The sequence below is a fragment of the Carassius auratus genome, chromosome 8 (genome assembly GCF_003368295.1).
Source record: "Carassius auratus strain Wakin chromosome 8, ASM336829v1, whole genome shotgun sequence".
In the NCBI taxonomy this organism is placed as follows: domain Eukaryota; kingdom Metazoa; phylum Chordata; class Actinopteri; order Cypriniformes; family Cyprinidae; genus Carassius; species Carassius auratus.
In genome coordinates, this window is record NC_039250.1 from 7689864 (window position 1) to 7713631 (window position 23768).

Here is a 23768-nt window from a genome sequence, read left to right on the forward strand (position 1 = left end):
TAATCACATATCTAAATATTTCCAAAATATATGCTGTATATACATAATAAATATACACAGTACACATGCATATGTTATGTAAACAATTGTTTTATTTTGAATGTGATTAATCATTTCACAGCAGTAACTGTCATCTTTTATTATTATTTTGTTTTAATTTCCATTTTTGTTATACAATATTTATTAAAAGAAAACTGAAAAAATATAACATTTTTATTTTAGCATTTAACTAGCAGATAACTTTTTGTTTAATTCTATGAAAAGTTTTATTAACATTTTTTTGCTAGGCATTTTATGTATATTGTATGTTTACTATCATTAAATAAAATAATATCTTACTGTCAAATAATAAATATAACTTATGTTAGATTGTTTTTTATCTTACTCAGAAGAAATAGTTTATTTGTCGACAATGTGCCATGTAGAAATCCACCACTTAAAAAGCTAATTAAGAGATGTGCCAGAAATATTTTGGAAAATTGTGAGCAAGTAAATGGGATGAAGGTATTTTGGTGATATACTTTAAAACAAACCAGTCTACAAAAACAAGATCATGTAGCCAAAACAAGCCAGTGTTTGAAAAGTATAGGTTTTTCAATAAATGACAGATAGAGATAATGTTGATTACATAATGCAATTTAATGAAATAAAATAAACAGAAGCGTAAATTGCGAAAAAACTTTTGGTGAATTTGTGGCAAAGATGTACCCATTTTGTTTATCGGTCATGCATATACAGATTTCAGTTCATCTTTCCATCAGATTTCAGTTCATCTTTTCTATTACTACAAATACCCTTAAAAACGACTACAGAACAATTCTGCAAGCAATCCACATTCCTCTGGAATTATTCTAGTCCTGCTTCAAAGCCAATTACTTCCAACACCGAAGTCAAAGGTCAAGTGCTTTCCCTAATTCTCTTAAATAAGCGATCAATAGAAACCACCACTTAAATTTAGGATGATGAATGCCAGTTAACTAAAGCATTGCAATTATGCATGCTACAACAGTGTAAGGCTATTTAGGTGAGGAACGCAAAGTTAAAGACTCCTAAACCATCTGTCACAACCTAATGAAAATATTCCACAAACCAACCCCCTCAACATGCACCCAACGCCTCCAACATGCCATTCTGAATCAGACCAGCAACTGTCAAACACACGCCTCCATCTGACCAGAACTGACTGTTTCAGGGGACTTCTCATTACTGCATCTCATACAAGCTTTGAACGAGTAGGACTGGATCACTCTTCCTCCTTCCCCATTCCATCAGTTTAACTTGCACCAAAAGTGGTTTCACCTGCTGGGAAATCAATGTGAGCTGGAAAGATCATTATGGCTTTTTATGCCAGTAATGGATTCAAGTACAGCTTTAACGCCAAGGTAGCATGAATTCGATACTACATATTTACAAGTATGACGTAGACTTACAAAACACCCCCATCATGTTTTGAATGAGTGACGTCACGCTGTCATCACAAGACGCCAATGCCAACGTAAAATACGTCACTGACAATCTTTCCTTTCACTAAAAGGTATTTAATTAAATATTACGCTTTATACTATTTTTAATAGTATATGTTATTAATATGTTAAACAAAATTGTTTAAATAATCATACACCTTCATTAAACCCACGAGGTAATTCAGATGACATTATAAAAAAAAATCAATGAATAAAACAGAAGACTCCCTCATGATAAGAGAATTATACAGGCAAGCCATAAATAAGTAAAAATAATTAAATTAAACCTTGATTGCAGGCAGACTGCTGACTAATCCACAGTAAACCACACATAAACAGGTTAGCTAGCCACGTTAGCTATTAGCTGGCTTTAAAGACCAGCATTAAATAGCCATTGTACAGGAATGCGAGAATGATTCCTTTTTATTTTTATTCCTTCATTGTACTTGTTCTTTTGTTCATTCGCATAGATCATTAAACAATATTTCGGTTTCCATTCAGACGGACTTAACGTTACCGGGTTTCACACAGACTGTCCGGCGCGAATTAACTCACGCGAAAACGGCCTAAATCTACTTTTTCTGTCCCATTTAATGTTTTCCCCCACTTTTCGATCAAATATCAGATTGGGACAGAACGATATCCTGGATGGCTTTCTTACCCGTGGAGTTGAGATCCGTGTGTGCTTGTGTAAATGAGTGAACGTGTGTTGCTCGTGTAATCTTAACAGCAGTAATAATATCCCAAAGCGGCCGCGCGCTCCCAATAGTCCTCGGCCATGATCCTCTACTCCTGCTGCTGCTGTTTGTCCGATCTCCAGTGCTGCTGGAGCGACTCCTCTAGACCCCGCATGTCTCACCACTGCTCCTTCTGTCCTGAAATTGCTAAAACGTTACAGCAGCTGTTCCTTTCCTGGCCAAATCCGGACTGGAGTGGATCATGGAAGCAAGCGACAGAGCAGCTGCGAATAGATTCAGGAGTCACTCATTGGATAGGTTGAGGAACATGTCATTATGCCATTGAGCTAATTCTTGTATATTTAAAAAGAAAATCTTATAATATATCTATGTTTTATCATGTTCTATCCCTGATTATGTTGATTATGTACATTGTGCGTCCCTGCAGTCATGATATTTGGATACGAGGCGAAAGCGTCCACCCCTAATAAATTAAATTGGCTCATAGTGGGCTGACCCGAATTCCGTTCAAGTAAATCAGACTGTACCATTCAGGGGAGAGGCAGTGGGAGTGCATTGAGTTGTGACGTTTTCCAATGCATGTCATGCTGAGCTGTTACATTTTTTTGACATATTATTCATTTAAGAAATTACGTTTAATTGCAGTTGTTTGTAATAGGATAAGATTTATCATTATATATATATATATATATATATATATATATATATATATATATATATATATATATATATATATATATATATATATATATATATATATATAAACCAAATACTGGTTTGTATTCTATGGAGACCCTAAATTAAGTAAAGTATTGCAAAATTAAGTAATTCAATAAATGTCTAAATATATAAATTAATCTCCATTACATAATTAAATACATAAGTGCATAAATAAATATTATATTATATTAATTAATTAATTAATTAATCAATCAATTTATTTATTCCATGTTTCATTTCCAGGGTCATGGTTGTCAGCACGTCCCATAACCCTAAAAATGAAATGTTGAGGAAATAAATGAATGAATGGATTATATATCTATATCTATCTATCTATCTATCTATCTATCTATCTATCTATCTATCTATCTATCTATCTATCTATCTATCTATCTATCTATCTATCTATCTATCTATCTATCTATATATATATATATTGCCATAGGTTATTCTATGAAAACTAAAGAAATACAATAAAAATAGCTTACTTTTAAATGTATATAAAATATTTTTAATAATAATAACATTTTGGAATAAAACCTTTATACTCTTACATATGAATTAATATTTCAATGTATCTTGCCATGTCTACTTTGAGCACATGAAATCTTATTAGAGCATTATGTTTTGGATATCTAGCCTGATTCATAATTGCAGTGACAGCATTGATTTATATGATAATTAAACAGGATGGGTTAGGAGAGGGGAAACCTATCCTGAAGTGTGTGTGTGTGTGTTTTTGATGCAGAGCAGTGGAGCCCCACAGTGAGTCACCACTCTGGCATGCATCAGAAACCGGGGGTTGCATCAATGTGCCTTGGGTGCAAATGAACATTTCTTTTGTTCCTTTAACAGTTCCTAACATTTTACTGCACGAGGGAAGAAACTGAATGCTGGGAATTATCCAGAGGTTAGTATTTTTTGCATGCATGACTTGACCTTAAAATTAAAAATGAATTAAAATAAATTAAAAAAGCACTACATGTGGGAGCTGAATATTAAAAATGCAATTTTGCATACAATGCAACACAATGAAGCATATACTTTAAGGTTACACCTTTTTAAACAGGTTTTCTTACCTTTTTAAAAACAGCACCAAGCGTGTTGTTTTTCAATGGCCTTTAATTATATGTAACACTAGCTAGCCATTGGCAAGGAAAGTCATCTTTGACCTTGTCGAGATTAAGAGACCACTTCTGAATATTCCTCTTTCGGCCACCAGTGGCCACTGTTCAGCCAGGTCAAGTGACTTTCTACATGCCATCCTTATTACTTGATGATGACCACATATGATTGACCTTTAATTAGAAATAAGAATGTTATTACGGACTCATTTATACTGGTGAACAATACTGCAGATAAGAGCAGTTTATTGTCTGATGTAATCCTAAAAGGCAAACCCATTGATGCATGCCGTAAAGTGCTGCATTCATTAGTACATTCACATCTCAAGTGCTTAACATGTTGAGAGCGACACTATTATGCAGCGTTAGAGGTTCACAGAACAACAAACAGAGTGCCCGGTGCTCACCTCTCTGTATGTGGATGCACCGACTGGAAGCATCATTATGTTTGTGTGTGTAGATGATTTATATTGGAAATGACATGTACTAAGGAGAATACATTTGGGATCTGTAACCTTTCTCCTTATCTTTCTCTCTGTTTTCTCTTAAGCCTCACATAGAGCTCACGCAATGTGTTTGTACGAGTCTTTTGTTTTACCACGAATATAGAAAATGAACATGCATTTCTCATGTGTATATGCGATTTTTATGTGGTTTTTGAACAATGTGCACCCAATGTAAAACCATCTGGTTACATGTGAATTTCAAGCAGTTTTAAAGGGCAGACAGGCAAACAGGTGCATGCTCCAGATGGAATTTCTTTTGAAAGATATTTGCTTTATATGTTCATTTGTTGTTACTTTAAGTTATTTAAAAAATATTTTTTATTACCTTACATGTCCAAAATTGTAATTTTTCATAAAAAAAAAAAAAAAAAAAAAAAAAAAACATGTAAAAAATAGTTTTTTACATCTTGTAGCAGCATTTTACAAAAGTCAAGATTTTATATACTTGGTCAAAATCCCATGTTACAAAAGATTAAATTAGTTAAGACAACATTGGCTGATTAAATGGGAATGCTGACCTAAAATGCTAAATTTTTTCCCTCTCTCTCTCTTTTCGCCGTTTCCACATCTCAGGATACAAAGAAAAACCCTCATGTAACCTAAAAAGAAATACAGGCTGCTTTGGGAAAAGATGGTGTGGTTGTTTCAAGGAGCATAATATGACGGTACTTGAACAAAAATGAGCTGCATGTCACAGTGTGCAGTTTCTGGCACACTGTGATTTGGGGTGATGAGACTAAAATTTAGCTTTATGGTCACAACCATAAGCACTATGTTTGGAGAGGAGTCAACAAGGCCTATAATGAAAATAATACCATCCCCACTGTGAAGTATGGTACTGGCTCACTGATGTAAAAAAACTTTGAGCTCTAAAGGCACTGGGAATCATGTAAAAAAAAAATGATTGGAAAATGAATGCAGCATATTATCAGAAAATAATGGCAGACAATTTGCATTGACTTTCCAGCATGACAATGACAAGGTCAAGTTGACCCTCCAGTGATTATCATAAAAATATAATTTACATTAAGTAAATGAACGCTAGGTAGGTTTTTATGTTTTAAAATTATTTTCATAATCTATATCATATATATCTTCTAAACCATTATGTGCATTAATGAATTAATATCTATTTAGTATTGCATTTTTTTTTTTTGCTCCATTATGTTTTTTGCAGAAGATGTACCACTCTTTATACACCCTGTGCTGGGAAATGGTGATGCTGAGGCCCCTCTTTTGTCATCATTATCCATGTGTCAGTGTGTGCATGGGGAGGGTAGGAGGAGGAATAATGGGGAAAACCAGGAAGCAGAGAGCGAGGCAGGAAGGGGGTGTAAGAAAGCGCGAGAAGATTAGAACATGATTGGCTAGAGGAGGATTAAAACTCAGCCCAGTTGGCCGAGGTTCAGCTCCTTCTCCTGCAGTTTGTAAGTGCATGTCTGAATATTTACGAGGGGAAGCCTGTATTCTACACACATGTGTGTGCTTGCATCTCTCTCTCTCTCTCTCTCTCTCTCTCTAGCATGACCCGAGGTCATACATCACTTTCAACACATATCAAGGCAGACCAGCAGAACAGGTTAGAAAGAGCAAACAGAAGAGGGAGGGGAGAGAGAGAGAGAGAGAGAGAGAGAGAGAGAGGCCAGCGAGAAAGACTTTGTCAGAGAAAGGCATAAAGCCATCGGAGTAAAAGAGAAAGGGAAGCTCGACTCTGTGTGTGTGTGTTTGTGAAGACAGCTGCAAAAGGAAGTAAGATTATGGAAATGTTGTTTGGCACAATATTGCAACAGATTGTTTGGCTTATGAAATTCAAGGAAATGCATGCATATGTGTTATGTATTATGTGAGAATCTTTTCTTGCCGTAACGCTTTTGTGTTTATGTAGCTTTCTGCATGATCCAGCTCTGCATTCACAACAACCAATATCATTCACACTTCAATATTTCTTCATAAGCAAGATGGTGATTGAAATACACACATCCAGCAACACAGCATGCGCAAAAGTGTTTATTCTCTGCCTTCGCGGTAACAGCACACTTCAGTTTACTAAAGTCTGGCTGCAATCTATAATTAAGCAAGAGACTTAAATATTAATGTGGCCTAGTAATCAGAACTCATTCTTGCTTAAAGTCCTGAGGTCTCTGGCAGGCCACGCGGTTGATATCAACATGTGTGGAGGAGCCGACAGAAGTTGTAAAACTGGCTGCTTAAGAGAGACACTTCTGTCTGTCTGGTTCTTTTAGGGGTTTTATTTTCAGCTGCAGGTCTGAACGGTGATACCATCTTTAATTAAAGCATGTTCTGACAGCGCACGGTCTTCTACTGTCACCACTGTGTCTCACTGTGTTCCTCCAGCGGATCGTGCCTGGGGTTCTTTATGAGCGGCCCATTGTGTTTGCACAGAAAGCCGGAGCAGAAGGCCTTGTTCAGAGCTTGACTAATAAGAGTGTGTTAAGGATCAGAGTCCTTTTGGTAGCACAATGTAATAACTCCTGCATGTGGTGCTATATTGCACCTTGTTTTTTAAGAACCTTCTTTTTAAAGGGATAGTTTGTCCAAAAATGAATATTCTGTCAACATTTATTCACCCTGTATGAATGTTTTTCTTCTGTGGAGCACAAATGAAGATGAAAATGTCAACTCCAGATTCCAAAGCTTTTTGTGTTTTGCAGAAGAAATTAATTAAGAGGCAGGATTGGAACAACATGAGGGTGATAAATGATGATAGTGTTCTCATTCTGGGGTGAAATATTCCCGATTGAATTTTTTTTTTTTTTATGGCGTTCTTGAGTTTAAAAGAAATTTCTTTTTCTTTTTTTTTGATTAAAAAAATCTTAGCAATAAATTACACACTACCATTCAAAAGTCAGTAAGCTTTTAAAAAATATTTTAATCCAGCAAGGATGCTTTAAATTGATCAGGTGTGACAGTAAAGACATTTATGATGTTACAAAATAAATATATTGATAATAAGAGATGTTTCTTGAGCAGCAAATCACCTTATTAGAATGATTTCTAAAGCCCCGTGTGACTCTGAAGACTGGTACAATCTCAGAAATAAAAAATAAAAAAATTACAAAAGCTGTCACTGGGGCAGTACCTTTTCAAAAGGTACACTTTTACCTATTGGGTTCTAATATGTACACTTTAAATACTAATATGTACCTCAAAGGAACCAAAATGTTCCAAAACCTTTGGTACCGCCCCAGTGACAGCTTTTATACCTTTATTTCTGAGAGTATACATCAAGTAATGATGCTGAAAAATCAGCTTTACATCACAGGAATAAATTACAGAAATTACATACATATTCAATTAGCAAACCATTATGTTAAATTATAATAATATTGAACTTTTTTACTATATATTACTATATATGTCTTTGTGAGCATGAGCATTACGACACAAATCACTTGAACCACCGATGAATATATCTTCAAGAAAAGGTTAAGTTGATAATACTAGAGTAGGTAAAGTGTAACAAACGATCAGGGTAATGTTTAACCATAAATATTAAGCCATATAAAGTGGGCTGTTAACACGCATATAAAAAAACTTCTGAATCCTCATTTGGCAAGCCATTATTATGAGGCATACTCTGTTGATGTGAGTGGTAAATCAGCTGTGGGGATGAAGCTGTGCTAATTCATTTCCTTCCCCAGGCATGAGCCAAATCTTGCATAGCACAGAAAAAGGAGCTTTCACTGTTTTCTGGACTGAAACAGGAGAGGGGGATTGAGTATTTGGCATTCCACACCACTGAATGTCAAAGATTTTTTTTTAACCCTGTTCTCTCATTTGTCTATTTTCTGTGTGTATCTTGTATTGACTTTTTTTATATATTTTTTTTTATGTGGCCAATCTTAATATTAGTGATTTTAACATCTTAAATGTCCTTGCAAATATGGCTAGTCATGGTGTTATATCACGTGCATATCATGCGGCTGATCTGAGCTGTGGGTATTTACACAGGTGTGGCCATATGACATAAACACACATAAGATAATCAATAATTTAGGCCCAAAGGTTGTGTTGCTTTAAGCTGGCGTTATATCAACAATGAACTGACAGTGAGTTTTTGAAGTAAGTCTCACAAAGCCTATATTGTATTTTTTTCCAAAAAAAAACAAAAAACAAAAAACAAAATAGATTACAATTATCTATAACATATCAAAATATATTATGTTTTATGTCCTAAATCAATATAAATTAATATATAAAAATGATATGAAATTAAATAAAAAAAAATGTTTTGTGGCATTATTTCTATTACAATCAAGGGCTTTTTTTATTATAGTCATGTGAAAAAATCTCTTTCTAACCATTATGCAAAAATAAATAAATAAATAATATTACAGATAGAAAATAAAAAATATTTAGATTGTAAAATATTTATATATCATGGTAGTATTTTTTGTGCTGCCTTTAAAAAAAAATCATTGTGTTCAGACAGGTTGATTATAGAATAATGAGAATGCAAATATAAAGCTGAATCAGTGTTATTTTAGTATCATTCATAAATGACTATAGTTTTATTAAAAGTTTGGGTATCACTTTACAATAAAGTTCCTTTAGTTAATGTATTAACTAACAGGAACAAACCAAGAACCAAACATTTAGTACAGTATATATTCATCTTTGTTAATGTTAATGAAAATATAGTCATTTATTTTAAGTTCACGTTAATTGACAGTGCATTAACTAATGTTAACAAGCACAAATTTTAATTTTAATAATGCATTAGTAAATGTTGAAATCAATACTGAAATTTACATTAATTTAGATAAAAAAAATGCTGTAGAACTATTGTTCATTCTCAGTTGTTAATGTTAATGAACCTTATCGTAAAGTGTTACCAAAGTTTGAATCTGTTTTTATTTTTATTGATTACATTTTAATTTTAGTTGTTAGCTGTCATACTATTCATTTTAGTAGGTGTGTTTTTGTTCTGTAAGGCTGTAGTTTTTATTTTATTTTAGTACATCAAGTTAAACTAAATTAAAAAGAGAAATGCTGCTTTGGCAACTAGCTTAAATAAAAGTCTTTTTATATTAATTTAATTAAAATTTTATGTTATCTTAAGTAACTTTTTGGTACTATTTTACTATAATAACCTTGATCCAATGTAACTGAAAATTAGCAAACACATGTATACAAGCATAAAAATATGCTTAATTGTCATAAAAAGAAAATACTGATAGATAAATTAAAATAAAACAATTATACTGAAACGTTGAATTTTCTTTCAGCAATAAATTGTTTCTTACTTTGGATTTTGAAATATAAAATATAAAAAACAGAAACATGTTTTAAAAGGCTTTGCGTGATTTACCCTTTGACCTTCACCAGTTTCTTCCCATGTTTTACACTGATGCCTTATCTTTTTTTGTGTAATACTTTCTGAATCTGCTTTGTAGTCTCACCCTCTGTGAATTGTGAAGCTGGTTATGTCTTTTCTTTTTCTTTTTGGCTGACCTTAATCATTTATTCTCTTTGTGAATGTCTCTCTCTGTCTCTCACAGGATGCTGTGGAGTTTGTTGGCAGTGACGGTGGTTACAGCAGCTGTCCTGTACGTCCTCTATCGCTGGATCATTCCTGCAGCTGTGCAGAGCAGCGGTTGGCTGGCACTCCTCTGGCACGATGTCATCCTTAAGCGCCTCCTTGACATCATGACGGGATCAACGCAACCTCAGGTGACCCTCACTGTCATTCATACATACATCACTCACATATACAGAGACGAGCTGTTGATGAGAGTCACTGACGACAAAAATACCATGCTCCTACTATGGTGTTTCACACATGGTGCCATAGAAGGCTACTGTAGGTTGCCATGAAAATACAGTTTTTTTGGTGTATCTGACAAAGTCTGTAAAGAACATGTCATTATATTATATGTATCTGATTCTGTGTTGATATTAATTATATTTATATATTTAAAGGTTTGGTTATTATAGAGAGTTCATCTCATCCCTTAGTGTAAGTTGTTACCTTCAAGGAAATGATTTAGACAACCTCGGGCAAGTAAAAATGTGTGCCAGATGTCATTTGTCAGCTGCTGTTAGAATATTAAATGTTGAGACATGAATATGAGTAGGTGTAGATATTTTTGCATGTTAATTGCACACATGTACAGGTCCTTCTTAAAAAAATAGCATACTGTGATAAAAGTTCATTATTTTCCATAATTTAATGATAAAAATTAAACTTTCATATATTTTAGATTCATTGCACACCAACTGAAATATTTCAGGTCTTTTATTGTTTTAATACTGATGATTTTGGCATACAGCTCATGAAAACCCAAAATTCCTATCTCAAAAAATTAGCATATCATGAAAAGGTTCTCTAAACGAGCTATTAACCAAATCACCTGAATCAACTAATTAACTTTAAACACCTGGAAAAGATTCCTGAGACTTTTAAAAACTCCCAGCCTGGTTCATTACTCAAAACCGCGATCATGGGTAAGACTGCCGACCTGACTGCTGTCCAGAAAGGCCATCATTAACACCCTCAAGCGAGAGGGTAAGACACAGAAATACATTTCTGAACGAATAGGCTGTTCCCAGAGTGCTGTATCAAGGCACCTCAGTGGGAAGTCTGTGGGAAGGAAAAAGTGTGGCAAAAAACGCTGCACAACGAGAAGAGGTGACCGGACCCTGAGGAAGATTGTGGACCGAGTCTGGAGTAGGGGACCTCTGATTAAACAGGATTTTTCAATAGCAGAAACCCTATAGAATGGCTTTGGAAAGCAAGAGTAATTAATGGCCTCCTGTTATGTGTCTTTACTTTTCAACTATTGTTCTCTGGCTTTGCTTTGCTCAAGAACACTGTTGATCATGGCTGATTTCTGTGAATGCAGCGCATGCTGGAAGCCGTTCAGAAGAATGCCACAAAAGGAGACCCTGAAAGCGTCTTCTCAGCCATTGACTATTACTGCCGGCACAAAGAATGGGCCATGAATGTGGGCGATGAAAAAGGTACCAACCTGTTTTCTATTCCCTTGCCTCCTTCTCTGATCCCTTACTAATTTTCTCACCATTAGCTTGATATTGTTTTAGTTTGTATTATGCTGTTTTCTGCTCTTGAGTAAATGGCTTTAGGGCTGCTCACAGCCGGCTCTTCTGAATGAGAAGTGAAGGCAGTCTCTTGTCTACTGGGTCAATACATTCTCTACATGGCTGCACACTTGTTGCATTTATGCATGTGCACAATGTGCAGCCAATGCATCCTACACAACCAACAACATCAATTAGGTGCACTGATGCATTATGGGATTGAGGATGGCTTACTACATAAAGTACTAGATTTTATTTTATTTTTAGTTATTTTGGTATGTCAAGTTATACTAAATGAAAAAGAGAAATGTTGCTTTTGCAATCAATGTCAATAAAATATGTTTTAAGTTTTTTACATTTTATTTCAGTTTACATTTGTTTTATCTCAATAACACTATAACACTTGATAAGAGAAATATCTGGCACTGGGTTAAGAAAAATAAACTTAATATTTAGAATATTTATCTTATTCCACACTTAAAAAAAACATGCAGGCAAAGAAGCAATTTTTGTTCAGAAATTTAAACCACAAAGAAATGGCAAGAGACACATTAAACGTTTTATGTTGAAGTACAAAGTCTGAAACAGAAGGCCTATTTTTCTTGTAGGGCTGGGCGATATATCTAACTAGCCCTATTTTCTTGTAAAACGTACTTTTTTTTACAGTTATAATTTTCTTTTGTAGTGCATTGGCCTTTTTTTCTTGTTTTAAAAAACAAGACTTGATATCTTGTCATTTTGTATATGATGAGTAATTTTGCTTCTCAAGTAAATATATCTTGATTCAAGACATATATTGTTTTCAAATATTTTTAGTGCCACTATACAAAACCAAACAGTGAACGTCAGTATGATATTGTCCCTGTTAGCAGCTCAATTAAATGTGTGACAACAAACATTGATGAATAAACGATGGTGCGGAGCTGTTAATGTTGCACAGAGGCTCTGATGATATTTCAGTGATGTCATTAGCCACCTCATTGATTAGTTTCCTCAGTTATCCTCTATCTGAGCTCTGTGTGTCTCTCTGAAGGGCTCATACTGGATTCGGTGTTGACGGAGGTAAACCCCAGCATAGCTCTGGAGCTCGGCACATACTGCGGCTACTCCACGGTTCGGATCGCTCGACTTCTGTCTCCTGGCTCCAAACTCATTACAGTCGAATTCAACCCAGCCTTTGCAGCAGTTGCTCGTCAGATCATTGCCTACGCAGGCGTTCAGGACAAGGTGAGAAAAACAACTGGTGTGCAAGGACTTTGCTTTGAAACCTTTTTTCACTCAGAAACTGCACTGAATTAAATGCAAATAAAAAAATGATGGATTTTTGACTTTCCTGAGCTGTCAGCTCTAATCATCAAAATTAAAATTAAAATACTTTACATGTAATTAATCTAGAATATATGAAAGCTTCACTTTTTGAAATGTTACCTAAAAATGAACTTTTTCACAATATTAGATTTTTTTTAGATACACCTATTATTAGATTAAACAAAGATGAACACACACACAGACACACACATATAGATTAAACAAAGATTAAAAAGGAAAACAAGAATATTTTTCTTAATCCACACACACACACACAAAAACTGCCATAGAAGCATTTTACTCAGAAATTGAAACCCACGAAGAAATGGCAAGAGACACATTAAAATGTGATATTTTGGAATACAAAGTAGTACTGAAATAGTATTTTTCTTGTAAAACATACTTTTTTTTTTTTTTTTTACATATATACATAAAATAAAATTAAAAACTCCAAATAACCTTTAGATAAATTTTAAAACATCCGCTCCTCACTAAAATCACACCAGTCCGCTCACATACTCTGTTAGGTACTAAATATCTATTTATTTATTTCTTTGTTCTCTTATTTTAAAGGTTACACTAGTGGAGGGACCCTCTGGTGACTTAATCCCCAAAATGAAAGAACGATTTGGAATCAAATCCTTTGATTTTGTGTTTCTGGACCACTGGAAAGATCGTTACGTACCAGATACTAAACTTCTCGAGGTGAGAAGCCCAAATTGCACTATTGTTTATGTTAACCCTATTCTAACATACTTAAAATAACAAACATATTTATTTTATGACGTTGTAGGACTGTGGTCTACTCCGGAAAGGCACTGTCCTGTTGGCTGACAACGTCATTTGTCCCGGAGCTCCAGAGTATCTTAAATATGTGAGGAACAGCCCACGCTATGAAAGCCGATACTTCAAATCCAACCTGGAGTACAGCAAAGTCGAAGATGGCCTGGAGAAATCTGTCTTCTTAGGATGAGAAAGGTCAAGCAGCTGTACATGAAAACATGGTTGCACAAGGGGAAAAAGAACAAGCCACTTGTGAACTTGTGAGACAAACTGATGTTTCGTCCTTCAGAACCCACTTACCACAATGTAATGCTGTGAAATCTCCTTAAATACACAATTTCTGCTGAGCTATGATTTAAGACATTCTACAACACAACCTACAGATATACTGTATTGGATTCTTCAGGAGAGTGATTGTATTGTTTGATAAAGCTATGAAATTAAGTCTCTTAAAAAATCTTGTTTTCCTAAGTAAAGAATGTCACAGGGGTACTTCAATGTTTTTCAGTACAAATATCTAAACACTTTACTTTAACTTGAGAAGCAAAATGACAATTGTGTTTTGATAGACAATTGTGTTGTTTTGCAAAAAAAAGTGTTTCATGAAATTATGAAAACTGAGTCGAAGGCTGATAAATAAGTGCATGGTTTTGCAGATTTGGTGTTAATTCTGTTTGAGTGACAGCTTTCAGAATCTGTAATCTGTAAGTAAAGATTTAATGTGTAAGCATTTGATAAAAACTGTAACATCCCTGAATCACTTCACATGTATTATTACAAATTGTAGCTGTATTTTAAATCTGAAATCGATATAATCCCACAGGAACAAATCTAGTCTACAGTGATATTATCTCTGCTGGTCAGTGGTGGACAGTAAGATTTACTTCGTTACTGTGTACTTTACTGGAGTAACTTTTACTTCACTACATTTCAAAGCATAAGATCGTACTTTTAACTTTACTACATTCCAAAAAACATATCGTTACTCTCTATAATATCACATGCTCCGACAAGCAGAAGCGGTGTCTGAATCATCATGAATGAACTGAGTCTTTTCAAAATAAACTTTTAAATCGGATCGCAAATCGCACCAAACGATTCGAAACGAAGTAGAATTATCAGATTGCAGCTCTTCTGGAGTCGACCACTCACTGATTCAAATGAACCGTTTAGTGCACAGATTAAATAAAATAACTAATGCATGTTCAAATTCTCCACTGCTGTAATATTAACAGTTTTATTAAAATGCTACCATGTCCGTCTGTTTTTATATTGTTTATCAACAGTAACGTTATATTGTTTGGATTAACTGGATGAGTAGACAGACATGAATGTTTATTCATAACCGTACTGAAAATAAGTATTGTTAGCTGATGCTAACTGTCTAGCTAACAAGCTTGCTGGTGCTAACTTGAGGTCATTTTTATAATGTCCAAATATTTTTTTCTGGGGAGAAAAGAAAGGATGTGCTGTTCAGAACATAACTACAGTAATTCTCAGAGTGGGAAGAGATGCACCCCATTTGGCCAGGGGTGTTTTTACACCACAGAGAAGATTTGAAAAAGAAAAAAATCTTTATGAAAATATAATTAATAAAGGAGTACTTTCACTTTTACTGGAGTAATATTTTATCTGTACTTTTACTCAAGTACTGGATTTGTGTACTTCATCCACCACTGCTGCTGGTTTTATTAAAATTGAGTCCACAAACGAAGGCCAGCGTTTATGAATGAAAAATAACCAAATCCTTTAAAGGTGGGAAGTCAAAATGAAGTAATGGAAGTCTGGTCAAAGATTTCTTAAAAGAAAATCAGACATAATTTAAACCTGGAAGTAAACTGAAGTTGGATGAAACTAAACGTTGTTTTAAAACGAGTGAGAAAAGTAATTAAAACATATAATTTGATAATACAGTAGAGTTCTGTTTCTGTAGCCTACAGACATTTAAACACTGGCACATATGTGGGTTCGCGAATCATTTGAGTCAGTTCGGGAGTTAGGAGCGGGATCGCGAATCATTTGAATAAGTTCGGGAGTTCGGAGCAGGATCGCGAATCGGGAGTTCGTTGCAGGTTCGCGAATCGTTTGAGTCAGCGCGGGAGTTCAAAGCGAGTTCGCGAATCATTTCAGTCAGTTTGGGGATCGCGAATCATTTGAATCAGTTCGGGAGTTCGTAGAGGGTTCGCGAATGATATGAGTCATTTCGGGTGTTCAAAGCGGGTTCGCGAATCATTTGAGTCAGTTTGGCGATCGCGAATCATTTGAATCAGTTCGGGAGTTCGTAGCGGGTTCGGGAATCATTTGAGTCAGTTTGGGGTTCGCGAATCATAGCTGTATATGGATAGGCATTTTAAACTAATTTAGTAGCTAGTTCTAATTACGTTTTCCAAGCTTGTTTAGGTGTGATATGTGAACTCGTATTTTTGGTTTAAACTATGTGCCTTTTAACAGTATCAAGAATATTCAAAAACTAAACAAATCGTGCCTAAAAAGTGCATGCATCTAGGCTAATGTAAATTTACATGATGAAGTCATACTAGTGAGCATGTGCATTTTGAGTGCGTTCTTTCACTGCATTATTCTATGTATTCAAATGCATGTGAATGATCACAAAATACAAGATGTGGGGGTTAGAAAATGTATATATTTTATATCATTTTATGTTAATCAATATCACACGAAGAGTGCCATTTCAGTTTTTCTCCAAAAATCTGGGTTCTTTCTTGTCATTATAGAACCTTTTTGAGTAAAGAACCCTATGGTTCTATATAGAACCCCAATGAACCCTTTTTTCTAAGAGTGTACTATCGAAAAAATACAAGATCCAGAATCAGGGATCATACATTGATTCCTTGATGATTTACAGTTTGTGTGTATATATATATATATATATATATATATATATATATATATATATATATATATATACACACACACACACACACTCAATGCATGAACATCATTTAATTCAGATTTTAAATTCAATTTTATTGACATTTTTATTAAAACATTGCCTCTTTAAAAAAAAAAAAACGTTTCACACAAATCCAAGAATTGCACACACAAAATGCAAAATGCCTCACATCGCTTGCAAAATGAAGCACCACATTCAAATGATAAGAAACACGTCTCAAAAGAAAACATTTGAAAATACCTTTACCATAATGTTATTGTTACATTTGTGTGCATTGCATAGACAATTGTGTTGTGTTTTGCAAAAAAAAAAAGTATTATATGAAATTATGAATACTGAGTCGAAGGTTGATAAATAAGTGCATGGTTTTGCAGATTTGGTGTTAATTCTGTTTGAGTGACAGCTTTCAGAATCTGTAATCTGTAAGTAAAGATTTAATGTGTAAGCGTTTGATAAAAACTGTAACATCCCTGAATCACTTCACATGTATTATTACAAATTGTAGCTGTATTTTAAATCTGAAATCGATATAATCCACAGGAACAAATCTAGTCTACAGTGATATTATCTCTGCTTGTCAGGGGTGGACAGTAAGATTTACTTCGTTACTGTACTTCAGTAAATTTTTCAAGTATCTGTACTTTACTGGAGTAGTTTTTTTTTTGAGTAACTATTACTTCACTACATTCCAAAGCATAAGAGCGTACTTTTAACTTCACTACATTTCAAACAACATATCGTTTCTCCCTATAATATGTACATCACATGCTCCGACAAGCAGAAGCGGTGTCTGATTCATCATGAACGAACTGAGTCTTTTCAAAATAAACGTTTAAATCGGATCGCAAATCGCACAAACGATTCGAAACGAAGTAGAATTATCCGATTGCAGCTCTTCTGGAGTCGACCACTCACTGATTCAAATGAACCGTTTAGTGCGAGTCTACAGAAGTAAGACCCGGCAGATCTTGTGAGGGCGCGTGTGTCTGATGTTGCTAAAGTAAGTTATTAATGTCGAAATTTAGGATTAATTAGCCTATTGTAACTGAAAATCACTGAAAAAAACTGAAATTGAAATTGAAGAACAGATTAAATAAAATAACTAATGTATGTTCAAATTCTCCGCTGCCGTAATATTAACAGTTTTATTAAAATGCTAAAATGTCCGTCTGTTTTTATATTGTTTATCAACAGTAACGTTATATTGTTTGGATTAACTAGACGAGTAGACAGACATGAATGTTTAGTCATAACCGTACTGAAAATAAGTAGGATATTGTTAGCTGATGCTAACTGTCTAGCTAACAAGCTTGCTGGTGCTAACTTGAGGTCATTTTTATAATGTCCAAATATTTTTATCTGGGGAGAAAAGAAAGGATGTGATGTTCAGAACATGTTAACTACAGTAATTCTCAGAGTGGGAAGAGATGCACCCCGTTTGGCCAGGGGTGTTTTTACACCACAGAGAAGGTTTGAGAAAGAAAAAATCATTATGAAAATATAATTATATTTTACTTAAAATGTTCTTCCTAACTTCAGGCCTTATTATCATGTCATATATAACTGTGATCTTCTGTAAAATAACACACTTTAAAATACTTTTTTCTTACTGGTGAAAATCAGATGGTCAACTCTGCTTTCTCTCAGGTACATCACAGTGTAAGCTTCACAGTTAACATCACTGTCGTCAACGTAGTCCATATCAACAACAAAAATATATCTTGACTCCATATAGTGGTTATTTTGGAAAAAAAATCCCAGGTTTTTGAGCAGTAGGATTATAAAAAAAAAATGTGCTAATATAAAATTAAATTAAGTAGCCTATATAAAATTGCAAACATCTATCTTTCAGTACTTTTTTACTTAAGTAGGCTACATAAAAAAATTAGTTCTTTTGTACTTTCACTTGAGTAAAATTGAAAAAGGACTACTTTCACTTTTACCGGAGTAATATTTAATTATACTTATCTGTACTTTTACTCAAGTAGTTGATTTGTGTACTTCGTCCACCACTGCTGCTAGTTTTATTAAAATTGAGTCCACAAACGAAGGCCAGCGTTTATGAATGAAAAATAACCAAATCCTTTAAAGGTGGGAAGTAAAAATGAAGTAATGGAAGTCTGGTCAAAGATTTCTTAAAAGAGAATCAGACATAATTTAAACCTGGAAATAAATTGAAGTTGGATGAAACTAAACTCTGTTGTTTAAAACGAGTGAGAAAAATAATTAAAAAAATATAATTTGATAATACAGTACAGTTCTGTTTCTGTGCAAACATTTAAACACTGGCACATATGAGGGTTCGCGAATCATTTGAGTCAGTTTGTGAGTTCGGAGCAGGATCGCAAATCATTTGAATAAGTTTGGGGATCGCAAATCATTTGAATCAGTTCGGGAGTTCGGAGCAGGGATCGGGAATCATTTGAATCAGATCGGGAGTTCGTAGCGGGTTCGCGAATCATTTGAGTCAGTGCGGGAGTTCAAAGCGGGTTCGCGAATCATTTGAGTCAGTTTGGGGATCGCAAATCATTTGAATCAGTTCGGGAGTTGGTAGCGGGTTCATGAATCATTTGAGTCATCTCGGGAGTTCGTAGCGGGTTCGCGAATCAGTTGAGTCATTTCGGGAGTTCAAAGCGGGTTTTCGAATCATTTGAGTCAGTTTGGGGTTCGTGAATCATATTTTAAACTAATTTAGTAGCTAGTTCTAATTACGTTTTCCAAGCGTGTTTAGGTGTGATATGTGAACTCATATTTTTGCTTTTAATGATGTGCCTTTTAACAGTAAGTATATTCAAAAACTAAACAAATCGTGCCTAAAAAGTGCACGCATAGAGGCCAAGATATGGGGGTTAGAAAATATACATTTATATAATTTTATGTAGTTAATCAATATCACACGAAAAGTGACATTTCAGTTTCTCTCCAAAAAAAAAAGAAAAGAAAAAAGTGTTCATTGGTGTTCTATATAGAACCATGGGATCTTTACTCAACCCCTAAGAACCTTTTATGCTAAAAATAACTGACTCAAATGATTCGTGGACCCGCTCCGAACTCCCAACCTGACTCAAATGATCAGCTGCTGTGCTTCAAAATCTCTTGCTGCAGCTCAACACTGGTTTTCTCTGAGGTGGTCGGATCACATCAGATTGTGGTTAATCTTGCAGATCATGACTTATATGTAGCTCTTCCCCTCCCTGCAGTTTGTCTGCGGTTTTATTGTTCTGGGTCTGAATTTGGGCTCCTGGGGTCTCAAAAAAGAAACATTTTCTCCAAGGTGAACGTTATGACAGAGTCTTAAGCTGTAAAAGTCTGTTTGATTTAATGGTTTAATTGAATACTTTCAGGAGTACACTCATATATAGATGGCCCCAGAGCTAATGGACATTGACTAAAAGCCACAAAACAATGATTCCGACGGACTGTTATTGTAATAAGTGTGGTGTTAGACAGTATACATGTCTATTACTGTCTGACTAGTAAACAGACATGTTTAATAATATAGTAAAGTACTGTAGGAAGATCCTCCTGAACTCACTCAGCATAGTCCGCATGTGTTTTGGTCGCATTCTTGGAGGAATGTGTCCCAAATACATGATACCTGGAATACAGTTCACAGTTCATCTCTTGATCAGCATCTTCTACAACATCTGCTTTCTCCTTCTCATCTTCCTTTTATTTAGAGTCATTTAACTCTTCTTCATTGACCATGGGTTGAATTTCTGTATGCTACTAGATTTACTCTTCTCCGGGAGAGCCATAATTAGATGTGACAGCTATATAACATCTCTATCTGAATTTAATATATTTCAAATATTATATATATATATAATTAGTTTTAGAATTCTCAAAAAAACTCCCCTTATAAACTCCCCATCATATGTACATCTGCACTTTGTTGCTTATGATGAGAGAATTCGCGTGAGAGCTGAATTCAGTCCCCCCAGTGCATGCATCTGATTGGCCATTGCATTCATAAGCTTTTAAAGTGTGCCTGTTGTTGTAGCCTTCAAACCAAACAGCAGAGGGCGACAAAACACAAGGAAATATTTGAGGCCAGGTAATCAGAATTTGTTATAATCTGCAATATGTTAAATCATAACTCACAATTTGTTAAATCATAGCTTTTAAGAATAAACTGCAAGATATTATGCTGTTTAGACATGATGCATTTTAATGTATTGCAACACAACTGTTGCATCACATACAATTTGATACAATTAGAACAAACTTTCAAGACAATCTTGATGTTGGCTTTGAGAAGAAAGACCGCAAACTTTGAAGTTTCTGCTCTTAAAGCTTGATGTTTGAATGCTTTGAAGAAGTCCATGCAAAACTGTAACTGTGGGTTTGGATCGACTGAAACAATATCTATGAAATACAATGCATTGTGTCTGTTGGAACATGTAATTGTTTCCCATACCTAAAAATAAATTCATTTATGAGTCTCAGTTTGTAAAGAAAAATGTACAATGGTCTTTTCTATTAATTTGTTTTCAGCCACTGCACACTTCAAACTAATCATCAAAAAGTAATTATTGCATCACTGGTATTAATGAAGACCTGATAAATAATGGCATGATGAAAACAGAGGGACGTTACGAAGAATTCAAATAGAGTAAAAACGCACCCGTCCGCCATTATCCCCAGCAGGAATGCTTTGCTGAATGCATGGCCATGTGCCCGTCACATGTGGGTTCCTGCATTATTGAAGAGGATGACTTGGGTTTACAGAGAGCTCTGCAGCAGTTCTGAATCTGGGACTTCTGTCTTTTTTTCAAATTTAACCCCAAACACCAGGGCAACAGGCTCAAGGGATTCATCTGAAATGGCATAACCACTAAGGGGAGGAAGATGCCATCACCTCCTTACATTAGACCCTTCCTGTGCCCACGAAGAGAGCAGTTTTTCTTTAACCCCATGTACTACAGGAGAGCGGGGCTAGCTGTCACTCATGCAAGATTCCACATGAGCTTTGACAGCTATAGAGAAAATCTTAAATTGTGTGTGAGTGAACTATCTGCTCCAAACTATATCATAATTTTCATTAATTCATTGCTGGTTAATAATTTTTTTTTTTTTTGGCAAAATGGGATGTTTAATGGAAGGTTCACTGTGACAACTTACCCCATAAAGTGTGACAACATGCCCCATTATTGTGTTCAGTGAACTGCAGTTCCTCCTGGACAATATCAGTGAAAATTCTATATAAAGAAATATATATATTAAAAGTATTTTTTTCAGTATATACAAAAATATATATAAAAAAAAGGTTAATGTCTTTGTTGTAATAGAAGTAATAAAACAATGTTTTTAGTAACACTGTAAATGTCTTTACAAGTTTATGGTCATTTTTAAATTGTAATAATATTTCATAAAATTTGATCAAATAAATGCAGCCTGGGTGAGCACAAGAGACTTTTTTTATACAGACTTATGAATTCCTTTCAGTCTTCAATTTTTTCTAGACATTTTTATTGCTTTGATCATAAAAAACACCAGCAGAATGTTTTGATGAATATTATGTTTCCAAAGTAAAATCCAAAGTAATATTCAGTGGAGATAAAAAAAATTATGTACACAAAGGCAAACTAAAATTGACATATCTGGGTAGAGTTTGCAGCCGCATTATCTTATCAAGCCATTGCACATGGAAACGATCACTAACATGACAATCTGTACAGAAGTGGAGAAGTCGATTAACATAGAGGCAATGTGATACGCATGAATAACCTAATTTGACATATTTAAAACAAATTTGATTTTAAATGATGCTTCATCTTCACGGTCCATTTGGGTCCTGGCCAGCTGAAATGCACAGAATTGCTTGACAGATGTGAAATCCTTTGAGGACCACATTTGCGAGTGTTTGTTTTATGCAAAGGGTGACTGACAACTAAAGACATGTTTCTGACAGTACACTGTCCACCAAATTTACACGCACACCAAACGGCGCATGGTTCATGATGGTGTGGATAGATTGCGACAGGCAACAAAAGCAGCCGAGCAATGCAGCCAAACAAAGAAAACTCAGTGCATTTGTTTGATGCATCATAAGAAAAGACCCTGTGTCTGTTGCATAACCAGGAATCATGCAAAATATAACAAAAGCTGTAGTCCAATTTGTAAAAACCATTTCAGTTTGTAAAGGATCCTCTTCTAATAGGTCTATGTTCTGATCTGTCTTCTGTACCATGTCTTGTTAATGTACCAAAACCCCAAAGAAACCAAAGCAGACCACATCATTTAATGGAAAGACTGGGAGAGTTTAATGAAATGGGATTGCGAGCTATGACTTTGTTATCGCAAACTTCAAACAGCATCCATAACTACAGCCAGAGCCAGAGAGAATAAAACACAGAGCCATCTGTCTGGGCCCCTGTGGCAACACTAGTTAGAGTCACACACAAACACACACACAAAGTAATCAAAGCACCCAGTGCATTTCACATACCTCAAGGTGCATTGACCTTCTAAACATGCACTTACTCGCACATGCAAAGGTGAAGTCGCAAAGCAACACAAACACAAATGTGGACACTAACAACATCACCAAACAAACTCCCCAGTACCTGAGGGGCTTCGTACGGTAATGATTTATTTACACATTTTAAATATTGATCAGGTGGGGGGAGAGTAAATGTGCAATTGAACGGCAGGAGGTTCTGTTCACTCTGAGATAAATGCGAAATGTGCCACGACATGAGGTTTTATCTCAGTGTGAGTCGAACTCGCACGCTTTAAAAGGCTGCTGATCGCATGCTCTGCATTTTGAATGGCCACAATTAATGTACACGAGTTGTTGCTTAATTTCATGTAATTGCAATTGGTAAGAAAACCAACAAATGCCGCATGATCACATGCAGTGGTCAGTGGTTAGTAGCCTGCAGGCTGCAGCTGGTCATGCTTGTGGCATTCATCTATTTCTCAGCGATGGTCTGTGCTTCATTTATTTATTTTTTACAGTGAATGGTGGGTAGATGACAAGCCCACAGCTAGGCAAAATAGTAGGCTACATGCAAAAAAATGAAATCCCACTAGCAATGTAATTATGAGTTGTTAGTATAGCAAAGTAAAAGGAATGATGCTTCCCAAACACTTTCCTTAAATCTTTCCCAGGACATGAATAGCCTGCTAGTTGCACTAATTATTGATAATGAATTTTAGGCATTATTATTATGTGACAGGATTTT

General features: G+C 35.0%; 3 protein-coding genes across 4 annotated transcripts in view; 2 read left to right on the forward strand and 1 right to left on the reverse strand.

The window, feature by feature from the left end:
• The window catches only part of LOC113107159 (cyclin-dependent kinase 16-like), a 29171-nt gene extending 26711 nt beyond the window's left edge, over positions 1–2460 (reverse strand). For both annotated transcript variants that reach the window (XM_026269469.1, XM_026269468.1), the window contains exon 1: positions 2125–2460. The gene's annotated coding sequence lies outside the window, so the exon portion shown is untranslated. The remainder of the gene's footprint in view (positions 1–2124) is intronic.
• Positions 1–23768, forward strand: part of LOC113107158 (tight junction protein ZO-2-like) — a 296039-nt gene that overhangs the window by 177500 nt on the left and 94771 nt on the right. The gene's annotated exons all lie outside the window — the stretch shown is intronic.
• Positions 6107–14418, forward strand: LOC113107162 (catechol O-methyltransferase A-like). The gene is made up of 6 exons (XM_026269472.1): positions 6107–6260; positions 10034–10205; positions 11378–11495; positions 12607–12800; positions 13455–13586; positions 13675–14418. Exons 2-6 carry the CDS (start codon positions 10035–10037, stop codon positions 13852–13854), a joined length of 795 nt encoding a protein of 264 aa, XP_026125257.1. The 5' UTR covers positions 6107–6260; position 10034; the 3' UTR covers positions 13855–14418.